Source organism: Pithys albifrons, chromosome Z (assembly GCF_047495875.1).
Source record: "Pithys albifrons albifrons isolate INPA30051 chromosome Z, PitAlb_v1, whole genome shotgun sequence".
Lineage (NCBI taxonomy): Eukaryota > Metazoa > Chordata > Aves > Passeriformes > Thamnophilidae > Pithys > Pithys albifrons.
In genome coordinates this window covers 28545626-28563051 of record NC_092497.1, presented here as the reverse complement: position 1 = coordinate 28563051, position 17426 = coordinate 28545626, and the positions used below count along the sequence as shown (strand labels likewise).

At 36.6% G+C, this 17426-nt stretch overlaps 1 protein-coding gene across 8 annotated transcripts in view; it reads left to right on the top strand.

The window, feature by feature from the left end:
• Positions 1–16747, top strand: part of MEF2C (myocyte enhancer factor 2C) — a 120044-nt gene extending 103297 nt beyond the window's left edge. For 3 of the 8 annotated variants that reach the window (XM_071581503.1, XM_071581497.1, XM_071581496.1), the window contains 5 exons: positions 1190–1362; positions 2569–2592; positions 3492–3621; positions 4486–4621; positions 11859–16747. In XM_071581503.1, coding sequence (XP_071437604.1) covers positions 1190–1362; positions 2569–2592; positions 3492–3621; positions 4486–4621; positions 11859–12180 — 785 coding nt within the window. In that variant the 3' untranslated portion in view covers positions 12181–16747. The remainder of the gene's footprint in view (positions 1–1189; positions 1363–2568; positions 2593–3491; positions 3622–4485; positions 4622–11858) is intronic. The other 5 variants (XM_071581502.1, XM_071581501.1, XM_071581499.1 and 2 more) reach the window with 3 other exon arrangements.
• Positions 16748–17426: the final 679 nt, after the last annotated feature.

The window sequence follows — 17426 nt, the reverse complement described above, 5'->3', positions numbered from 1 at the left end:
TAGTTCCATAATCCATTTATAGATCTAGGGCTGTAAACCCCATTTCACAGGGTGGAGGGAGGAGGTGAGATGCTGTGTTTTTCACTGGCTTTGGGACTGTAAAGGAAATTTGAAGGTCCATGTTTTCTGACCCATAGGGCTCTGACACTCTCACTAGCTCAACTTCTCACATGAATTTTAGGTGGTGTGTCACAGCTCAGGAACTAAAGCCAAGCACAGAACAGAAAGTTTTCCATAGTACACTTTTCCATGAAAGTTTTCATGCTATTCCCTCTCTATGACTGGGCCTTTTCTGTACGTCTCTTGAGACTGTGCAGACAGAATTTCAAGGTTAGACTAAAAAGTCATCTTTTTCCCCAGACTTTGTGTGGGTAAGAGGTGAAATCAGTCAGATGGAATAGGAAGGTCCCATTTTTAGAGTAATAGAAGGTTAGTAACCTTATGGTTATACACTTGTCAGTACTATGTGGTGAGAGAAGGAAACCCTTTTCTGAAAAAGGCAATGAAGCATTTGCTTGTCAGAATTGTTCCTGGGGCCTGCAGCAGAGAGATGAAGATGAAAGATATGCTGGCATTTTCCAAATAAAGTTATGATCTTGCTTCCATTGACTTTATTGTTGACAGAATCAGGTCCAAAAAGTGTAGTGAAAGAGAGTCAAAAGCATTTACAAATCCTTCTAGTCCTCCCCTGCCTTTTCTGGAAATTATAGCCTTGCTGTACTCGTCCTTTATTTAAAAGCAAAACAAAATCATGACCTGCAAAGGGCTGAGTCAGGAAAGGCATGATCCTCTGTAGTTGTTGAGAAAACATGTAATAGCTTTGACATTTTTAAGCCTTTAAATTGTCTGACTTTCCTGATTCTCTTGTAAGGCAATGTCAGATGTTGGCTGCTATGAAGGCACATATATATTGTGTTATATACCACAGTGCTGTAAACTGAGTCATATAATCACATTCATTTCAGCACATTGCTGAGATGTCAGCAGCCATGAGACAAAGCATTTGAAGATCAGTTCTTCCAAATATGGAATGTGTTGCATTTTCCTAAAAAAATACATAGCATAGGTGTTTACCATGAGATTTTATTTCACATTTTTAATGCTGAGGCTTAAGAAATACAGCAGAGTTTATCAAACTTCTATCTCCTTTTCTTTTCCCTCTTCTTTTTTTCCCTCTTTGCCTAAACAGGAAATGGATATGGCAACCCCCGCAACTCACCAGGTCTGCTGGTCTCACCTGGAAACTTGAACAAGAATATTCAAGCAAAATCTCCACCTCCAATGAATCTGGGAATGAACAGCCGTAAACCAGATCTTCGTGTGCTTATTCCACCTGGCAGCAAGAATACCATGCCATCGGTGGTAAATTCATTTTCAAAGCTTTTCTTTTTATCTCCTTCAGATAAGAGTTACTTGGGAATTTCAAGGTTGGATCAAGCAATTCTATTCTTGTTTGTTTGGTCTTTCTGTATAACCTTAATGCTTGACAAAGAGCTGAGGATGTAGGCTGAGCCTCTTTGATTGCTTTTTTGAAGTCATATTTACTTCCTCCCTTTTTTCTGTTAGTTGAAAATTAGGAACTATGTCTGCACAGTCTAAACTTCTGCAGTCTCTTTCCTAGTAGCTGACAGAGCCTTTCCTGGGTTTCTTATAAAGGCTGAATTTAACTAGTATTTCTAACCTATTATGTTTTTCTTAAATATTTAACCACACAGACTCTCAGCAGATGGCATATTAACTGCAAATAAATTAATTTGAACTCTATCACTCTGAGGACCAAATTTTGTAATGATAAGAGGTAGTGAATAGATAGATAAAGAGAAAAAAGAGCATGAAATGTCAGTGTTCCCTGACAGGATTAGTGAAATTTAGGCAAGATATTCTGCTAGAAGCTTGAACTGGGAAGGTTTCATATGCATGTCTTGTAGTTCCCTTCCAAAAGTCAGTTAGTAAAGTAAATCTTTTGTGAATGATTTAACATTAAAACTGAGCTTAATCTACAAAGTATCTTGATGATAAATTTAAGTGACAATATAAACTCCATTTTGCATTATATAACAGATGTTATTAAAACAACTTCCAAGTTGGCTACTTGAGCTTGATGAAAAATAAGTTAACCATCAAACTAACCCTCTCCCCCACCCCCCCAAAATGTGATGTTGCCTTCTAAGTGAGTAGGTACGAAACAGACCTACAGGGCAATACTCGAAGTCAACCAAGGCGGTGGTTAACTGTCTTATTCCAAGTCCCTTAAAACTGATATTTTCCAAGGGATTCTGCAAATGGTCAGGTGTAGCAAGACAGTCCACAATTAATAGGGTTGTGGAAGAAATAATAAACTCTTAAAGTCTTATGCTGAAAACTGGATAGAATACCCCTTCAACTGAGAGAAACATTCCATTAGAAGGAAAAATAAGAGATCTATGAGATGCTATTTTTCCAAATTATGCTCAGAAAGTGTTTATTTTGCTGGCCCTATCAAATGAAATTATTCCCTAAGATTGAAAGCTGCATTCTGGTAAATATTTATAGTCACTAATTTCTAACACTCCTTTCCTATGCAAACAGTCTGAGGATGTTGATCTACTTCTGGTAAGTGGTAATGATGTTCATCTTAATAGCAAGGAAACCAGGGTTCATCATTATATACCTGAAATGTTGGTTGAAGTAAAATGGAAAACACTGCTATAATAGCTGGGGGGGGGGGGAGGGGGGGGAGGGAGAAGGTAATAGTAATTTTTCAAATACAGTAATATAGAAGCCCAGGTGCAGTTGTTGCACATATTCAAATTAAGCCTGCTAGAATTATGCTTTCTTGTTACTGGTGCTTTGAGGGCATGTAAACCTGAAGGTGGTGCAGTCGCCTGGTGGCTCTCTGGTCATTTTATCCTGCCATTCACAGAATTAGATTTCTCTAGTGTAATCTTTAAAGTGCAACATCTAGTGCCCTGGAGTTAAAGATAAATGTGCAACTGCTATGCTAACAGCCTTGGAGGGTTTTTTATTATACAAAGACAGCTCTGAAGTAGTCAGAGCACCATCTGCTGGTAAGATTTCAGTGTTCAGCAGACTGGGGGTGTCCATCATTTTCAAAATCCAGTGGAGCTGGGTTTGGAGATTTTTCTTTCACCTTCTTTGTTTGTTTTGCTTTGTGGGTTTTCATTTTGAATAATAGGAAAACAGTGGGAATAGAGCTTATATATTTCATAAGTTTTTCACATGAACTGTTTTGCTACCCACAATAAAAGCAATCTTACTAGTTCAGTTACCTAGGAGATACTGATGTAATGTGTTACTATGGTGACAACTGGTCTCTTGAAGGCTTGTAAACGATAGGGTTGGCAGAGTTCATCAAAGCCACATGTTAAATGATTAATTTCTAGAAATTGTATCAGCCTGTATTTCTCATGCACAAAATATACCAAGAAAGCAAATACGCTCAACTGACTTAAAACTAGTCAATAATATGTTTATTTTACTTACTTTAAAAGAATCAAAGGATAAATAACTCCCAGTCTGCTCAGTCATTGGCTACTCCAGTGGTTTCCGTAGCAACTCCTACTCTACCAGGGCAAGGTATGGGAGGTTACCCATCAGCAATCTCAACAACATATGGTACTGGTAAGTATGGGTGCAGGATGCAAAGGAAGGGGGGGGGGGAATGAGGTGCTGACAAGTGTCTATCTCAGTACTAATGAATTAGCTAATGTTCCTTGGGAGAAACTGAAAACTTCATAGCTGATATGCTTTTGTACTACATTTGCTTCTTCTGCACCTGTCACTAACTTCAGGCACATCTATTTTTAAGTCACCTCTCTTGTTTGAATGGAAGGCTGCTTGGGTAGCTTTCTTTCATTGCCTTTAATAAAAAAATAAAAAAAAAAAAGAAAATTAACTTAAAAGACAATTTTTAGTCTTCATGTGTTTGAGTACATCTTATAGCAATGAGAGTAGTCAAATGAGCAGCTCCACTGTCTTCACACCAGAATCAGTAACTTCATGGGCTATCACATAGTTACCTGGGAGGTTGTAGAAATGATGCCTTAAGAGATCCTTTCCAGTTCCTGTTGTGCATAGCTGCTGTACAGTGCATGCTGACACGCAGATCCAGTGCTCTTAGAGGAGACACATCTTGTTCAGAAACAGCCTTGCCTGCTAAATTCTGCAAGGCAGACTGTAACTAAAATATTATGGTTTTCAGGTCTTTTTGACAGTGCATCTGTACTTATGTTGATATACAGTCTGTGAATGCTTTGAACCTTTCAGACCTGCTAATTTACAGAATAATTATTAATGCATTTTTACTCCCAAGTTAATCAGTTGAGGGAAGTGGAAGGTTTACTTTTTCTGCTGCAACTTAATGTGATTGGTGTAATTAAAATTAAAAGGTTTATAAAGTAACGTGAAAATTACTATGCTAGTTGTTGTTTAATTGCTTCCTCTTTAATTCTCTCTTAATTATTGTCCTTCTCTTTTCAAATCTAGAATATTCTCTGAGTAGTGCAGATATATCATCACTCTCTGGGTTTAATACAGCCAGTGCTCTTCATCTTGGTTCTGTGACTGGCTGGCAACAGCAGCACCTACATAACATGCCACCATCTGCCCTCAGTCAATTGGGGTAAGCACTGTTTTCTCTATTTTACTGTCCCAGAGTGACTTCAGTCTCCCCAGTAATGACAAATGTGAAATATGTAATGAAAACATATCAGCATGTTTCAAAACTGGAACTATGGAAAGTTTGCTAGGTAGCTACAGTGAAATATTCTGTGTCCATGACATTTTTTCAATAGTGTGCTCCTTATGTTTTGGTTTTTTTATTTCTTTAAATAACATTTCATTTCACTACTAAAACCAAGCTAAATACTTATTTGACTGTTGCTATATGTTGCTATTTATGCTTTTTATTTTCAGTTACTGTAGCACAAACATTTACAGTAAATCATAAATTTTTCTAAATACTTTTCATTGAGAAAGAAATACAAAATTATTTGACCTAAGATTAAACCTTAATCTTATCTAATATCACATATTCCTTTCTGCTGAACTCTGACATTCAAGTTTCTTTTTTTTCCTTTTTTTAACTCATTTTTATGTGAAAGTAGCATAATTAATCCTCAGATCTCTGAACCCACAAAACTCATTGTGATGTGCTACTGTTGAGGAGGACAGGTATTCCTGCCCTCTGGTGGCTAATTTTGAGACGTTTATTTAAGTTTTGCAGAAATGCACTGCTTGATTATCCCTGGGTCTTTAGAAGTGTGAAAATTCACAGAGGGAGATCACCTAACATATTCATGAACATACAACCTCTTGGCTTATTGAAATGAACAGGGTTTTTTTCAAAAATCCCAATATCTGCAGTTTCTATTGTTTCAGATCGTAGGCATACACCAGTGTGGCACACAGAACCTAAGGTACGGGTAGACATGTTTAAATTTTAAAAGTTGTAATTATAAAAATAGAAGATGAAAACAGCTGAGGTGTGTTTATGAGGGGTAATTTAATTCAGTTGTATTTTTTTCAAGACAGTTGCCATAATGTAGAACCATTTATTACTATAAATGTGCCCTAAACTTCAAAATTCTCCTTCTAATTTATTTGACTGCTTTTTGTAATTCATTTCAATGTCTTTACTATGTAAAGACAATCTGGCTGTTTTAAGGACAGCTATACAAATCTTTCAAGGGAAAAAATTTTAAACCTCATTTCTGTGTAAATAAGTATATATAGATACTAATGTAAAAACATGAAATAGTTGATGTGCTAGGAAGAAAGTAGTCTTAATATTTTTCTCCTACATTTTTATTTTCTTTTGGTGCTTGCACTCTTTCTGGGGCAGCAGTCAGACTAACTGTTCAACTGAAGATATAAATTCTCAAATAAATTGAAAGCTCACTAGGTATCAATGTATAGGTATCAATGTATAAACTTACAGTAGGCTGATTGTTTTCAGTGTCATGCCAAAGAATGTAATAAGGCTATTTGGTTAACCAAAAAAAGGATAAATTAAATCCTAAACTAACTACATAACCTTTTCAGATAAGTCGCACATTGTGATCTGTTTCTAGTTCATATCACAGAATGTCAAAGTCTAATGGCTGTGTTTGTGAAATATTTTCTGAGTTGCTACTTTTATTATTACTCTTTCAGTGATTTGTAAATTAATTCAGCTATGAAAACTGATTCACTGACAGTTTTGGAGAAGTCTTCTGTCTCTGCAGAAAAATTATAAGACTTTATTTTAGCCACTGAGTTCTACACGCAATGGCACCTGTGTTAACTTTGGGATTATTTGAAAAACTTGAAATTATATAGAACATACTCAGTCCCTATCAACCTGAGATAGAATTTGCAGGAAGATTTGAAAAATCTAACAAAATTACAGTTGTCCTCATATATTGAAGAAAATACATCTAGAAAGGTTTTGACAACTCCCTGTGCTGAGTTAGGTCCTATACTAAACAGATTTGGCAATTGTGAGAACTTTGTTATCAACAGTAAGCTGTTAAAACCTGTGAGAAAACAAGTGAGTGTGGAAAAGACATTCTAGTTCTCATTCAGGTTTTGCTTTTCTCCAAGGTCTAAAGGTGAAAACCAACTCTGCTTCCTCAATGCATAACAGAAAAATCTGGTTAGTAATAGAATAGGATAGGGTTAAATGTATTAGCTACCTCCAGACAAGTCCCCAGCAATTTCAGCTGCATTTTCAGAACCATCTTTACGGTAATTGGAGATCTCTGCAACCTAGTCCTTAATTCATGTTGACTCTGCAATTAGCAGCCATAATAGTGCCAGTTTACTTGAGGGCAAGTACTTGAGGACAGAGGAGTAGTTCATTTTTTCTGTCTGTGCAGCTCCTGCCCTTTTACCAAGCCCAGTGAACAGCATAACAATGTAGAGCTTATTTTTATAGGACAGGGACATTAAAGTCAAATATTTCAACTTTCGATGTTAAAATGCAAAATGGTGTTTTCATGGTCTTTTAACTGGGTCTACATCTGGATAAAAATACACACAACTTCTGCTGAAAATCACTCCCTCACAGACTTTGGCATTTGGCCTGAATATTGTTTCAACGTGTCTTACAAAAAGAGTTCCTGTTTATTTCGCACGTACCAAAGAATCCGACAGAAATTAATAGCTGCAAACCAGAAGTACATTCCAAACTTTATAATGAATGATCTAAATTTTTAAGCACGAATCAGTTATATGGAATATGTTCCCTTGCATCCATATTTCACAGCCTAAATGGCAATCTTTCCTTCTTAAAGTCACATCCACAGGTGAAATTTTGGCTTTCCTAAAATATGAATGCAACCATAGGAATGATGCTTCATCTGAAGAAACTAGAGTATAGATAGGGTTTTTTTATATCCGAGAAATTTCTCCAAACTTCTACCCTCCTAAACAAAAGGTTTTCCGAATTCACTTGTGTGTGTGGCTCGGCTTCGCGAACAAAGATTTGGGAAGGGCTGTCCCCCCACGTGGGTGTGCCCTTCCAGCCTGCGCAGTGGGTGAGGCACAGAGTGCGCAGAACTGGCCCCACCGTTAAGTCCCTGAGGTTCATCTGCCACGGCCGAGCGAGCTTGGACAGTGCCAGTGAAGTCCTCAGGACTAGAACCTACAGCACCCGGCATTTCCCAAGAGGTCTCCCATCCAAGTACTAATCCGGGGCTGACCCTGCTTAGCTTCCGAGATCTGACGGGATCGGATGTCAGGGAGGCATTTAACTGTTTACTTGTTCTGTCACCCTTAGATAGCAACATTACTACTTAACAATGATTACTTTGGTTAGGAAATAACCATAGCTAGATAGAGGCAAATATCCTTCACTGGACCATTTTTACTTAAAAATTTAGATATAGTGACATCATGTTTAATGAATTTGTATCAGTTCTACCAACCTCCTTGTTTTGAAAAAAAACCTTATATAATTCAGATTGAGCCTTTTATTCTTACTCCACTACTGGAAATAAGATGTTTGAGTGATTCAGTCTTATGTTATTATTTGTTGAGAAATGTCCTTCTAAAATGTGTAAACCTTAACGTGTGAGAGCTAATCAAAATGTCTTGACACAGAAATTCTTATTCTGCTTTTATTTTGACAAAAAAAAAAAACACAACGAAACAAAACAGCAATTCACCCCTCCCCACCTACCTAAAGGAAAAACAGAAGGGAGGAAGGTTGCATTGCTAGCAAGTCAAAAATATCCTCTCCTCTCCTAGCTACAAATTAGCATGTAACTAAAGTTGTGTAACTAATTTTTGCAGTGAATTTTCAATGTTTCTTTACTTATATTTATGGGGAAAACTTAAATGAAGTAAGGAAGTAGCTAACTTAGAGAGGCAAATGCAAGCATAAAATAAAAGGTATGTCAGACTGTCTCTTCCCTCAACAGACCACTTTGTCTGGGAAAACCTACCCTAATGCATATTCATGTTCTCACTCATCACCTACTCAGACCTGCACTTCTACCTGTGCGTGCTGAGCTTCAACACCAGTTGAGATTTGAATAGATGGAGACACACAAAGCAATGATCTCCCTGGCATCAGTGAGGACCAAAACCCCTCCCAAACTCATGGCACCCTGCCTTGTTCCCCATCTCTCACACAGCAAAGCTGTGTAGCTGTTCCATGTGAAACATAGATAGGAACCAGCATTTCTCCATGTGGCCATCATAATCTAAATAAACATGACATTTTCACTACACAGGTCTCAACAGGAACTGCTGTGCCAAATCAAAACATTAATTTTCTTCATTGTCCCCATAAAATGAAGTATTTTCATAGAATGTGTGGAAAAAGGTGATGACATCACCCTGTGTTGACTGCCCAGCACCTATTAAGTGCACAAAATTATACACAAACCTTTGAAGTCATTTCCTTTATTTTCTCAGTGGAGTTTCAGTGGAGCATTCAAAACTTGTTTGTTTTCCATGGAACTTCGTGTAGGTTTTAAAGGAAACAGGCCATGCTTGGGCCAAAGTCACGTAATTATGTAGAGCAACAGTGTAAAATACTCACTGATAGCTAGCTATAAGTGCAAATAGCTGTTTCTACACTCACACACGTATACAAAAATCTAAATCATTTTGTAGCTGGCAAAATTCTCATTTTTTCTAATATTCCTTCTATTCTAAATAAAGGCCAATCGTTTGTTTAGAATATGAGTCTAAAGACTGCATCTCTATGTATTATTTCACCATTCACATGTATATGTAACAGCAGGTTTCACTTGTAGGTGAACATTTTAACTTAGATGAGATTCTCAGAAAAATATTTCAGAACATTTTAATGAAATAATGTAAATTACAGTCTAATAAATAGATATTAAAATTCAGAAATAATTTCAGCAGGAAAAGATTAAAAAAGAGAGAATAAAGATAATTGCTACAATTGTATTGTTTTAAACCTCAAAAATTCAGTTCCCACCTCACAAAATGACTTCTTAACTTTCTAAAATTTACCAAAAAAAAGAAAAAAGCATCCAAAATGCAAATCAACCTGAAGCATTCATAAAACTGCCTCCAATTTGTATACCAGGTATTTAAACAACCCTCCCAATGACTCACAAGAAATCTGTAGAAAGTCTATAGAAATGCATTTTCATACTCAGTTCTGAAACACTATTAAAAAGACAATATTACATTACAGCAATACCAGCTCTATTTCATTGAAAATTCAGCTTATCCTTCTAGATTTGTTCCTTTGGGGGCTGTCACAAAATAGAATGCAAGTATGTTCCATGTGAAGAAATTTGATTGAATATGGTTATTTTTATCTAGCATTGGTGTTTTTAGTTATCCCCATTTTTACAGTGACATGCCATTTGCTCAAATCAAACACTTCTAAATCAAATCCCCAGGCTGCACCATCCTTTATTATGGAACTTTCAGGTTTAGCTATAAGCTTGGCATCTAAAATCAAATGGAGTCTAATCATACATGCTAAACTGACAGCTTGTTTACTCAAGTGAAGTCCTAGGATCTTCTAAGCAACTGAAAAATAAAGTCACTGGAAATGAAAAGCAAAAAACAAAAACAACAAAACCCCCAAGCAAACAAACAAGAAACCCCACAAAACAGGGAGGGGGGGAAAGTCACAAATTTAAAATTGATTCTTGGATTTTTTTTTAACAAGTTTTCAGGAAGAGTCAAATATTCAACTAAATTGGAATGGCAAAGTCTTATATTTACAGTTTCTTATGTGTTTTTATTTAATATCTAGAAAAGCAAAAGCAAAGGAAATGTATTCTTGGAAAAAAGGCTACATTTTTTATTGTGAGTGGTATTGCTCTTGAATTCTGTAACTCATGAAAGATCTTGTTGCAGATTTGGCACTATCATCTGTATAGGAATGAAGGGTAGATAAAAGCAATTGGAGGTAGAACATTCTATTTTCTTTGTTTTCTAACAAGCCATTAATTCTTAAACACTGTTGTAATTCCTGATAAAAGCAGCTGATATCATTCAATATTGAAGCCATATAGTTGTATTTTAAATCTGTCAGAAAAAAAAAATCCATTTCATCTTTCATCAAAGTAGTAACAAATGTTGTTTAAGTAAACTCGGTTCTCAGTTGATATCAGGAAAAGCAGAGTATCTCAGTAAATGAAAAGACCTCATCTAAACTTAACTGTGTCTTCTACATGCTTAAAAACTGCTTCCAAATCCCAATTTTGTGCCTTCTTTCATTAAAAATGCCTGCATATCCCTTTAAGTTTAAAATCCTCTGAAGCCATGTGCTCTGTTTTCCCCTATTGCCTTCATCCCACTCCATAAATAAATACTCCTAAGTAGAAACCTTGAATCTGTGTATCTGGGTTTAGACACTAACTTCAACCTAGAAAATTGTCTCTGAAGTGGAACATAATGGGAACATCATGTTGAGAATTCTATTTTAATAACAAAGTCAGGTTTTGCCAGGAGGTGGTGCTTTTCTGCCAAATATTGTGCAGATGCAAGTGAGCTCCTTTCTCCCATGGCGATAAAGCATGTTCTCAGTATTCACTCTCCTCCCTGTCTGTTTCATCTTTTGTCTGCCATTACCTGGCCACAAAAAAAGCTTAGAATAATTGTACAACTTGCCTTTAAAAAGTTAAAAAGTTTCAGCTCAGCAGTCTCCTAGTAAGATTCTCTGAGCTTGGCGCTTCTACAGGCAAACAGTATAATCCTCTGATATCTTCCACTACTTTTCAGCCTCTCTTTGAGAGCTTATCCAAAAGTGTTCTACATTGAATTATGGATTCATAGATTTAAACCATAAAGACATATCTCAAGCCTTGCCTACTTGTTCTATTTTATCCATGTCAGTCCTAAGTCCAGTAAGTTCAACTCTATTCTGAAAGGTAAACATATTAAAAGTACCAGGCCAGAATATTTTTTTGTTTCTGTTTTGCAGCTGAAGTCACATGTCAGAATGAACAGCCATTAAAGCACTTGGGTGTGTTCAAATGAATCAAATTAATCCCATCAGAAAGTCCATGCCTCCTCTGTCTCAGCCGGTACATACAACACACACAAAAGCATTAGTTACACAGAAACCTGCAGGGGGTTCCAACAGTGCAAAGGCTCGTCTCACCAAATTTGTGGTGACAGCTGACTTTAAAAAAAGGGAGAGCGATTGAAGGCAAGACCTCCTTCCAGACTGAGGACATGCCCCACTTAAGCCTACCACATCTGTTCAGGTGCTTTCATCTCCTGGAATTTGTGAACTCTCAGACAACAGTCCCCGTGCTCTCTGCGTGCACTGGTCCTGTGAGAGCCTTTACACTGGTGTTTTGTGTGAGTGTTTGTGCATATCTGGGGGCTCCATGCCTCCTCCGTCTGTAACTGGGTTTCCTTTCCTCCTACAGAGCTTGCACTAGCACTCATTTATCTCAGAGTACAAATCTCTCCCTGCCTTCTACTCAAAGCCTCAACATCAAGTCAGAACCTGTTTCTCCTCCTAGAGACCGTACCACCACACCATCGAGATACCCACAGCACACACGCCATGAGGCGGGGAGATCTCCTGTTGACAGTTTGAGCAGCTGTAGCAGTTCCTATGATGGAAGTGACCGAGAAGATCACCGGAATGAATTCCACTCCCCCATTGGACTCACCAGACCTTCGCCGGACGAAAGGGAAAGCCCCTCTGTCAAGCGCATGCGGCTCTCTGAAGGATGGGCAACATGATAACATTATTACCTATTAGTTGGTTTTGTTTTTTCTTGCAGTGTGTGCGTGCTATACCTTAATTGGGGGGGGGGGGGTCGATATGCATTATATGTGCCGTGTGTGACAAAAAAAAAAGTCAGGTACTCTGTTTTGTAAAAGTACTTTTAAATTGCCTCAGTGATGCAGTATAAGGAAAAACAGAAATGCTGAGATAAGCTTAGCACTTGAGTTGTACAACAGAACACTTGTACAAACTAGATTTTAAGGCTAACTTCTGTTCACTGTTGTGCTCCCTTGCAAAATGTATGTTACAATAGATAGTGTCATGTTGCAGGTTCAACGTTATTTACATGTAAATAGACAAAAGGAAAACATTTGCCAGAAACGGCAGATCTTTACTGAGAGAGAAAGCAGCTGTTATGCAACATATAGAAAATGTACAGATGTTTTGACAGACCCAGCAGTTGGGTGGCCAGGAATTGATGCTAGAAAGAGAGGGGGTCACCTAACATACCAAAAATGCTCACAAACATGCAGGCATATTGTTAGAGTATGGCACTCAGTTAAGAAGGATCAAAACATTTAAAGAGGACTGTACTTGTAAAAATGTTGAGTTTGAGGGCTGACATATTTAATTAAAAAAATCTGGGTCTGCATCACTTATTAAATAAGAAAAAAGTATAAAAATATGTACATTACATTTTGCTTATTTTCATATTAAAAAGTAAGACAGAGTTTGCAAAGCATTTGTGGCTTTTGTGGTTTCCTTAAGCCAAAATGTGTTCTTTTTTCCCTGATAGCTTTGCTAATCTTTTAAACAGTCCTGGGCAAACAAACAAAAAAGGACTTTTTGTATAGAAAACACTACCCTGTCTTGAGGAACTCCATGCTTTGCTAACCAAGATAACTGTTTTCTCTTTGCAGAAGTTTTGTTTTTGAAATGTGTATTTCTAATTATATAAAATATTAAGGATCTTTTAAAAAAATCTGTGAAATTAACATGCTTGTGTATAGCTTTCTAATATATATAATAATTATGGTAATAGCAAAAGTTTTTGTTATCTTAATAGTGGGGAATTATATTTGTGCAGTTGCACATTTAACTATTTTCTTTCAGTTTTCTTTTACTGGGTGAACATTTTACAGATCAAAGTCAGCCATTGAAAGACTGATCTGTAAATAGTTAGACTTTACCCACGGTGTAACAACTTAAATCATTTTAATACAGCATTTTACAATCAGTTGGGTGAATTGCGATCCATTGTATATACTGATTAGTTCTTTCATGCTGTTTTGTGCATTGTAACAAGTTAAGGGCCCTTCTATTACTATAACGTCCTGCGTATCTTGTAGTTTCCCATGGGTTAAATGATAAAGCGGCGTAACTTGGCCCTTTCTCATTGATGAAGCTGGTATTCTGCCTGTCAGAATTGGATGTGCAGCTCGAACTGCTGTCAGCTACGTGAGTGCAGGTAAATATGTGCCGAAGCAGCAGGGAGAAGCAAAGGGCACAAACGTGCCTGTTTTAAAGATTACTCCCCTCTCTCACAGACATAAACTCTTAGAGAGATTGTCAATTAAAGGATCACTAGGAGTAGACTGATCTTACACAGCCAGTGTTGGTCATCAGGTCCTTGGTTCTCATGGACCTCCGCAGTCATGTCATCTCACAGTGAGCACGTTGTTGAGCAACGATGCCTGTGTGTTTGCACCGGAGCAAGACTTGCTTTGGCATATGGCATCCACATTTTGTCCAGCCTCATATTGTTCCCTTGACTAAGATAGCTTGACCAGAGGGAATGTGTCATTTTCTTCAAGTCTTTTTCTTTGACCCTCTTGTTTATTAGGGAAAAAAAAAAAAAAAAAAAAAAAAAAGAAGGTATATTCAAGTGTTTCAGTTTAATCTTTCTGTTGGAGGGGGAAAGTGTTTAAAGAAAATATTAGTGCCATAGTAAAATTGTAATATTTCTCCTTTTTTCCAAGAGTCCTTCCAGGTCTCGCCTACATACATTGACACTGATGAAGGATATAGCTGTGACAGCAAAATGTCAACAGAAAATATTTTATTAAGGGAAGTCCACTCTCATTTTTCCCATCTGTATGTGCAGTTGCTGTGCACTGCTCAATGACAGAGTGTACCTCTCTGTAGCAGAGAATGATGATCAGACTACAGTGTGCATTAGGATATAGGCTCTTCACTTGTCATGACTTTACAGAAGACTGCCTTACAGGCACTCTCAGCCACGCAGGGGTTAGTGTATAATCTGGAAACTCCTTAAGCAGAATACTGTGCTACTAATGCGTCCATCTTATCTCATGGAGCAAACTGCAGGGTAAACAAAGATACGCATGTTGAAAAAAAAAAAAAAAACAAAAAGAGAAAAAAAAAAGAATAAAATGCAAAAAAATTAAAAGTCAAATGGGGCCCATAATTAATTTTAAAACACAAAAATACTGTTTTTGAAACCACTTTCTTCACCTTTAAATGAATCTATACTCATATTTTGAGAATTTTAAACTTTGGTGTGTCAAAAATATGCAAATATATCACAAATGTACCTTGTCTTTTCAAGAAAAAAGTACAACTTTATCAGTATTGTAGTAGAAACTTGTCAGTGGGGAAGGGGATTTGGTCTATTGATATATGAAGAATAGCCATAATAATAGTTTACCTTGCGATTTGCCTCAGCAAAGCATGGAAAAAAAAGAAAGATATCATATTTAATGAAGATGCAGTGTAATATATTACTGCAAGTAACTAAGCAGAAAGTAGCGTGAAAAGTATTGCCTGGGCAATTTATATTAACTCCGACAGTGATTTTTATATAAACACGAGTAGAACAGAATCACATGAAAATCAATGCCAGTCAGCTCTCTTGTTTCTGCTGCAGAGGGCAACTAACTTATACTGGCAAAATTGTGGGGGATAATGCATATTTGCAAACTGATCTAATGATAAGAAGCACAACTTTGATTGTGAAGTCACTTTCTGTAAACTAAAACTGTCTACCTTTCTTGTTCCTTTAACTGTACCTTACCATTTATCGTATTTGCAAAGCTAGGTTTATTGTGTGATTCCTTTGTATTTAAGGAGTTTGGGGCAGAGCCCTGAAAGAGTATTAACATTTACTTTACCTTAACCCATGCTATATAATGTTTTAGGCGACATTCTTAATTGTAAGTTCAAACACCTGAAGTGGCATTCTAGACATCTGCAAGTATTGTTATAGCTAAGCTAACCCCTATTAAAAGATGTTGTCAGTTAGTGTTTAATTGCTGGTGACAATTATATGATATAACCTATCTGCACAACATGTATATTGTATGCATTGAGCCATTCACAGTAAAATCTTTTGTCATTTCAGTGTCTTTCAAAAGTTGTGTTTTATAACAGAAATGGCTTATATTTTTCCCAGAAGAGGAATTTAGCAATTTTTAATGAGTAATATAAAAACTATCTGTTGTCCTCAGATCTTTTTCAGGTAAAGCTAGAGTAAGAATAGAAGAATTTATAGGCTGTTTTCAAGGATGTCAACCCTTTTGTATCGTATCTGTTATCCTATATACCCTCTTTTATCTGAGTCTAACAGCTGTTTTGTTTTCTTCTTTCTTCTCCTTGAAGGTAAATGCTTTGTAATTTTTAAAAGCCACTTGAAACCTCAATAAAGGCTGTTGCCTAAACATGGCATACTTCATCTGTTCCTGTTTGTGCCATCTGCTGTGATGTCGTCAGTTATATGGCATTAATTTCCTGTCACTACAGGTCTCTTGAAGGACTGATGGAACATTGGTGTCTGTTAGAATGCTTCAGACTGTAGATGTAATAAAAGGCTTTTGTTAATATATTTTAACCAAAGATGTGGAGCAATCCAAGCTTTGAGCCACAGACTTTCTGCATCAAAAGTATCCATTTGATTATTTTCATAATCAGGTGTTGCATTTCTACCTTTCCTTCTCATACCTCAGACTGATCCGTACCTCAGTTTGATTCAAAAAAAGGTCAGTTAAGTAATACAATAAATAAATAAATAAATAAATACATGCATACACACATACATACATACATACATAATTAAATAAAATAAATAAATAAATAAATAAATAAATAAAATAAAATAAAATAAAATAAAAAAATAAATGAATGAATGAATGAATGAATGAATGAATGATGCAGTGCCAGAGTCTTTGTGGATTAACTAAAATCAGACCTGGTTTACCACAGGCATTACACTTGGATTGCTTCAGATGGTTTGTTGTAACTTCTTTTTTCCTTTATTTCTTCTCTTTCATGGGGATTTGCTTCCATAAAACAATGGTGATAACAAAATAGTTTGTAAATGGGAGCATACAAGCATTTGCAACAAATATTAAAGTAGAGGCTCACAGCGGCATAAGCTGGACTTTGTCGCCACTAGATGACAAGATGTTATAACTAAGTTAAACCACATCTGTGTATCTCAAGGGACTTAATTCAGCTGTCTGTAGTGAACAAAAATGAGAAAATTTCAAAAGATTCTCCTGCTGGAAATAAGGTATAATTTGTATTTTGCAGACAAATCAGTAAAGTTACTGGCTTTCTTAGTGATGCGGTGTCTGTGGTGCATTCTTTTACTAATTTAAGTACTGTTCAGTTTTTACTGTTTTGCACTGTAACACATGAAAGAATCAGCACTTTAAGTACCAGCAGCTGTTTCGAGGTCCCTCTACTCATTATTTGTGCTTGCTTTGAAAACTAAGCACCTTTTTCTGGCCCACTTCACCCCACCAATTTAGAGAAACTCCATTGTTGCTCTGGAGTCAGTGTCGTTTGGAATGAAGCCATCTGAATCTGTCTCTGTCTCACTAGCAGAGGAGCTAAATGACATAATGCCTGGCTTTCAGGTGCTTAGTCACTGTCAGGCAATCCAAAATCCTGGATATACATGTCCTGTGAATTCTGCCCATGGAGAGAAACATGCAAAAACCCTAAAGAAAACCCCATGTTCTGTGTCAATATCTTCTATCATTGGATCTATGCTTTTACTATATTCTCTAACATAACTGCATTGGGACTGAGTCAGAATTAATCTATTACACTTTAGGCACTTTTTTCTGAGGGTTTTGTTTTAAATATTTTTCATTCCTAACATGTTTATATTTTTGGAGTCTAAGAATAAAAGAATTGCTTTATTTCAAGAAGATGTGTTTTTCATACCAAGGACAGACAAGCTGTTAGTAATGTGGTTTGCAAATGTGTCAATTTCAAAAATAACATTGCAAGACCT